Below are 6,633 nucleotides of genomic sequence, written 5' to 3'. Positions count from 1 at the left end.
TCATTATCCGTTTTGAATATTTCCTGAGTTAACAACAGGTCAGCTACTGGATAAGTCGAAAAGGGTGGTCGAGCTGGAAAAGAATATTTGCCATGGAAAAGACCCGTGGTGGTGGAAAAGACCCTTGGTCGAGGAGAAGACCCATGGTGGTGGAAAAGACTCTTGATCATGAAGAAGGCAATTTGGACAACAAAGATGCCAAGAGAATATTCCCGAGGACCACTCAACCACTTCATCCAGCTGGCACCAAAAGACTATAATGACCTCCATAATGTACCAAAATGTCCTTAGGGTTAGCTGATATAGCAAGGGCATGATTGTAATTTCATGTGGGCCCAACAAAGGGCGCAATTGTAATCTCACATGTAAAGCTGTGAACTATATAAAGCAGACAAAGGCTTGTAGTAGGCAGGATATCTTGAAATACTAAAGATCTTGTCACTTAGTGTGTGTGTTCATTTGGTATTCGGGCTCATTTCTCAGGATAGGTGGGAAAAGGGTGTTTTCCCGTCTATCCCCAATCTTGTCCGTGACCTTGGGTGACGACAGGCGGAGGCCAGCGAGCGACTGAGCGAGCGAGACACAACAGAGGCGCGGGGAGGCCGGCGAGCTCCTCCCATGTCCAAATCCGCCGTCGCCAGCGAGCTCCACCATGTGGAAAGAGAGGAGGCAGGGTGGCCGCAGTCGTCGGCGAGGAGCTCGAAGGCGGGGTCCCAGAGGAGGCGGTGGCTCGGTAACTACCGCCTCGCCCAGCTCCTCCCCCGCGGCAGACCGCCGCCGTTCCGCTCCGCCGGCTGCCGAGCGCTCACCCGCCTGCTGCCACCGCCGCTCCGCTCCGCCCTCCGCCACGCACTCGCTCACCACCGCCCGTTGCTACTCTCCCTAGCAAAGAGAAGGGAAAAAAAAAAGAAGAGAAAAACGAAAGAAAGGGGAAAGACAGGATGCTCCGCGTTGCCGGTGCTGCCACCACCGCCACCGCGTCGTCGACGTTCGCCGGACCTCCTCTCCCGCCACGCCCCGTCGGTCTCCTCCCCACCTGTCGGCTGGCCTGCGAGAGAAGAGAGAGAGAGAGGAGGAGGAAGGGAGAGAAGAGGGCAAAGAGAGAGATGATGTGGCATCCTGACATATGGAGCCCACGTGGGTCCCACGCTGATTTAGCTGCCACGTCAGACAAAACTAGGGTCAAAACCACGAAAAGATTTATTGTGACCGATTTTGATTAGTTAAGAGACATCGGATATCTGATTTCACGATTTGTGGACGTTTTTTTAACTTGATGACAAGTTCAGGGACACTCGGTTTACTTTTTCCAAGCCGAAACCAACCATACTATTCACACCATAGCTGCAATATCACTGTAGCCGTGTTTAGTTCCAAAGCCAAATTTTTTTAAGTATACGGATACACATTTTAAACATAGACTAATAACAAAATAAATTATAGATTCCGCCTGTAAACTGCGAGACGAATTTATTAAGCCTAATTAATCTATCATTACTAAATATTTACTGTAGCACCACATTGTCAAATCATGGCATAATTAGGCTCAAAAGATTTGTCTTACAATTTACATGCAAACTGTACAATTAATTTTTTTGTTCACATTTAATGCTCCATGCATATGTCCAAATATTTGATGTGACTAAATTTTAAAAGTTTGAAGGTAACTAAACACAGCCTATAGCCTATATCAGCCTATATCACAAAAACATGTGTACAGGAATGTGTGCAGCGATTAAATTTGTACAAAACTACAAATTAAAACACCACAATTTTAAAAATGTACAGATCTGATACTAATTTTATTGTAAAAGTACAACTTTTATAGTTCTTTGATAACTTCCCCGTTAAATCTATAGATTTTTAATACGATGCCTTAAAATCCGTACTTTTCAAAAAAAATTGTTAAATTTAGGCCATGTTTAGTTTTCAAAAAGCTTTTCCCAAAAACATCACATTGAATCTTTGTACACATGCATGAAGCATTAAATACAGATAAAAACAAAAACTAATTGCACAGTTAAGGAGGAAATTGCGAGACGAATCTTTTGAGCCTAAGTGCTACAGTACCCACATGTACTAATGACAAATTAATTAGGCTCAAAAGATTCATCTCGCGGTTTCCATGCGAGTTATAAAATTAGTTTTATCATTCGTGTCTGAAAACTCCTTCTGACATCCGGTCAAATGGTCGATGTGACATCCAAAAATTTTCATTTCGCGACCTAAAGCCTTACTCGAAAAGGAAGAAATTTTCAATGTTTTTAGGAAAAAAAAAAGAAAGAAACGTCTGGATTTCTTTTACACGAAAATCCGTCTGTAGTATTAGGTGCCACCGCTAACCCTAGCCCCTCAGACGGCTCCCCCTTCCGCCGCCGATCCACCACCCAACCAACCGCCGCCGCCGCCGCCGGCGAAATGCGCACCACCGCGCCCTCCTCGAAGGCCGCCACGTTCCTGCCCCTCTCGGCCTCGGCCCCGACCTCGCCGCCTCCACGCCGCCGGCTTCGTCCCCCTCGAAGCCCGCCGCGCCGTGTCGACGACGTCGATCCCCTCCCCAACCACCGCGACGACGCTTCGCTCTCCTCCTCCACCGCCGGCGGCGGCGGAATGCGCGTTGCCGCGTCCTCCTCGAAGGCCAGCGCGACCACCACCACCTTGCCCACCGGCTCTGGCCCTCCGCGGCGCCTCCAGGTTCGCCCTCCTCGAAGCCCGCCGCGCCGAGTCGATCCCCTCCCTGACCACCGCGACGCTTCGACCTCCTCCCCGCCCGCCGCCGCCGCCGCCGCGGCGTCGCCACCCTGGGCAGCCGCGCCGCGCCGGCCCCGCTGGCCGCGCGGCGTGGCCCTCCTCGCGAGCGCCGCCGCGTCTTCTTCTTCCCCGGCTGCCATTGCTCCTCAGCAGGTATTTTCCTTTTTATTGATTTCTGCTGCTGATTTGAATATTCGAAAAAAAAAGGTTCGTATCAATGGTCGTGAGTTGTAGTGCTGATTTGATTTATCCAAAATATTATGAGCTCGAATATCTGTAAATGCTGTTGCTTCGATGTTCTTCATGTCTAGTACACACCATTGCTTTGATAGAGTTCGTATTTTCTTTTTCTTTTCTTTTTTTTTTTTTTTGCGGGGAGCTCCTATTTTTATTGATTTGCAGACCAACCGTTTATGCAAATGGGGCAATATTGGTACCAGGCTACTAGCTCCATGTTCATGTCTATAAAGATTAAAAGATTATGCAATGAATGAGGAGATACAAGTTTATGCCAGTAGTAAGTTTGTATGACTTTTTTTTTTCTCGAAAAGGCGTAAGTTTGTATAACTTGACTGCTGTATTAGTTGCACAAACTGGGAGCATTGTAATTCGGGCATCCTTAGGGCTTGTTCAATTCAATTGCCATCCCATTCCAAAAGGATTGTTGGTATACTCGCCCTTAGCAGTGCGCATTTGCTGGTTTCTATGGGGAAGTTCTGGTTTAGCAGTTTTTATGTTTTTGCATGTGTCTTGCTTTCTTCTGACCCTGATTGTCAATCAGCCCGTGTTGTGTGTATGAATGTGTTCATGACTTCATTCTGTTATTGATCGCTATTAGACCTTCTATCCAATATTGGACTTTGCTTTAACATGATTTGTGGATGCCAATGTACTGGTATTATTTCTGTAAATTTCCCATAAATTTTCTTCTAACTACTTGATGGTTGGTTTGTTAGAGCATGCATTTTCTTGTAACATTATTTTTTTCTTGTAATATTTAATTATACAAGGTTTGAGTTTTTTAAGTACTTTAAGCATGTCCCTGGCCATACAAATCTCTGCTATGCGGACCTGTTTCTAAGCTAGATGAAGGTATTACTCTTGTAGAAGCAAACTACATGTAGGCTCTGTTCGTTTGCCTGGGTTGGGAACCCATCCTTCCGGCACGGAAAACAGAGCAGTCTATTAGTACGCGATTAATTAATTATTTGCTAATTTTTTAAAAAAAATGGATCAATATGATTTTTTAAGCAACTTTCTTATATAAACTTGCAAAAAAACATACCGTTTAGCAATTTGAAAAGCGTGCGTGCGGAAAACGAGGATGGGGAGTTGAGAACCTTGACATACGAACATAGCCGTAGTCATGTAGAGTTTCAGATTTCATAAGAATGGTTTCTTTTCTCAACAACATTAGCAACTAGCTAAAAAGATAATTGCCATATACAGTTGCTTTTATTGTGCACATCGATCTGTTCCTAGCACCAAAATTTGAGTTAATTTGATGTCCCTTTATTTTTTGCAAAGGCGGTGTCTAGAGATGAACAAGATTCATTGCCAACATCATCACCTCAACCAGATGTACGAGATTCGCAGCCAGCATTATCACCTCAACCAGATGAACCGAGGCCAGAGAAGCGAAAGCGAGGTGGCCGAGGTCGAAATAAAATGCCCAAGGGTCGATACACCATCACTCATGTCACTGACGATGGTCAGCCTATGTTGCCTAAAACTGCAGTGTCAGCATTCCGGAGAGCATGCAGTGTAATTGGAAGGTCAAAGATCAAAATAACCTACAAGGACTGGAAAAAAGTACCAAACACTGAGAAAACGGTACTATGGGAGACTATGAAAGGAATGTTTGAGATCCCTGAAAGTGCCCATGACAGTGTGCAAAGACAAGCATTGCTTAAGATTGGCAAGGTATGGAAGAACTTCAAGAGTGAGCTTTACAAGAAATACGTGAAACAAGATCGGACACCCTTCCATGACAAGGAACTCGCACACTTGCGGGATCAATGGAATGAGTTTGTACAGAGATGCCAGACGCCAGAATTTCTGCATCAGAGTGAGGTAAACAAGGCTCTCTCGGCATGCAATACTCATCCTCACAGACTGGGCACTGGTGGCTATGTGGGCAAATCCTTTCAATGGGCAAGGGAGGATGAGGAAGCAGCTCAGCTGAGTCGGCCCACTCCATTTGCAGACATCCCAGTACAGCGGGCTCGGAATTGGGTACGGGCAAGGGCAATCACCACTTCTGATGGCAGCATCTCCTTTGCAAATACCGAGACTGAGCAGGTTGCTCAAAGGGTCCAACAACTTGCCGAAGAATCTCTTCAAGGGTCTTTTCAGTCATGTAGAGAAAAGGACATACTAACTGAGGCCCTAGGAACCAAAGAACACCCAGGTCGCACACGAGGCCTCGGAGCTACAGTTCCATGGAAGGCGGGATTCACTGACAATTCTGATTTGTACAAGAAACACAGGAGAAGCAAAGGCGAGTGCGAAGAAACCAACGTAGCACAGCTCAAAAAGGAGATATATGATGAATTAGCAGCAAAAATAGATAGTGAAGTTGAAGAGAGATTACAGCAGGCCCTTAATCAGAGGTCGGTAGCCTCCCCCGTGGAACCCAGCCCCAACACAATTCAGGACTCGGTAGTCTCCCCCGTCCCCGTCGAACCCAGCCCCAATACGAATCAGGGTAACTGTGGGGCTGTTGCACATTCTCACCCTGGTGGCAGCATTATCCATGATAGGTATCCTGTTGATGACATCGAGGAACATACAAAGTGCAAGATCCAGGTGGCTATCGGTGTAGGCACTAATTTCATCATTGATGCTGGTGAGGGTACTGCATATCCATGCAGTGAAGATCCATGGGTTCAAGGTGTGCCGCTAGCAGAGGGTTATGGAAAGGTGCGAGTGAACATGGTATATCCAAATTTCACTGCATTCCCATTGCCTCTACCACCAAACGAAGAGATCATGACACTAGGGCAGGCCCTCCGCAAATGTATCCAGTGGCCAAAGAAGGACATCACTTTATCAACCTAATTAGTATTTTCTGGCCTTTATAATTTATCTATGCATTGCACTGGCCTTTGTCTGTATTGCTCACATGGTGCGTGCGGATAGGATGGTTGATGTTGATCTTTTGAACCTCTATGGCATTCGATGCCATTAATTATGTGTATTGTCTCAATTGGATGGTAGATGATACTTGCGCTGCTTCCTCCTTTGCTTCATGAGCCAAATTTATAGTTTCACTCGTAATACTCAATTACCATTGGTGTCAACTTGTGATGCAGGACGGGTGAAGCCTGTTGGTTTTGGGGGATTATCAATTTTTAAGATAGGTTAAACAAAGACTTATGGGTCTTGCTGTAGTGTCAGTGAGATATATAAAATGTTTTTGATTCCTCATGTTAATATCTGCTGTTCTCAGGTTGCAATGGGTGTAGTTGTTTCCTCCTCATGTTAATATTTGATGCTTTCCCATTGATAAGACTCGAATATATAGCACTAGAACTGGAATACAAGATTGAGGGATTTTTTTTTTTCCTTTTTACAGTGACCAGTCCTGCCATAGTTCCTCTAAAATGTTCTGCTTTGTTTCTCAAGTTTCAAAGGATAGTCAATGGTTTTTTTTTTTTTTTTGACCAAGGGCATAATGCCCCCATTTCCATTACTAGAAATGAGAAGACTACAAGGTTCAGTTCAGATACAGAGCATTCCCAGACAAGCTATCAGGATAGCTGGTTTTGTAGATGACACCAGACAGAACAAAATAACAGCAAACAACTCTAAACAAAGTCCTAAAACATAGTCTACTGGCGACTCAGATATACAGCAGTCACCATCCCAAAATTCTAATTT

At 45.3% G+C, this 6,633-nt stretch overlaps 1 protein-coding gene across 1 annotated transcript; it reads left to right on the top strand.

Moving 5' to 3' along the window:
* Positions 1 to 2,350: 2,350 nt before the first annotated feature.
* LOC127772847 (uncharacterized) lies at positions 2,351 to 6,167 on the top strand. Its single transcript, XM_052298831.1, has 2 exons — positions 2,351 to 2,904; positions 4,279 to 6,167. Exons 1-2 carry the CDS (start codon positions 2,419 to 2,421, stop codon positions 5,809 to 5,811), a joined length of 2,019 nt encoding a protein of 672 aa, XP_052154791.1. The 5' UTR covers positions 2,351 to 2,418; the 3' UTR covers positions 5,812 to 6,167.
* Positions 6,168 to 6,633: the final 466 nt, after the last annotated feature.

Source organism: Oryza glaberrima, chromosome 5 (assembly GCF_000147395.1).
Source record: "Oryza glaberrima chromosome 5, OglaRS2, whole genome shotgun sequence".
NCBI classification, from domain to species: domain Eukaryota; kingdom Viridiplantae; phylum Streptophyta; class Magnoliopsida; order Poales; family Poaceae; genus Oryza; species Oryza glaberrima.
The sequence above is the reverse complement of the archived record's forward strand: the minus strand, read 5'-3'. Positions and strand labels throughout refer to the sequence as shown.

What these genes read in the sequence shown, in the direction of transcription:
- LOC127772847 (XM_052298831.1), top strand. Translation starts at nt 2,419, where the DNA reads ATGCGCACCACCGCGCCCTCCTCGAAGGCCGCCACGTTCCTGCCCCTC. An exon ending in CTGCCATTGCTCCTCAGCAG is followed by an intron (nt 2,905 to 4,278) that starts GTATTTTCCTTT and finishes TTTTTTGCAAAG; the next exon opens with GCGGTGTCTAGAGATGAACA.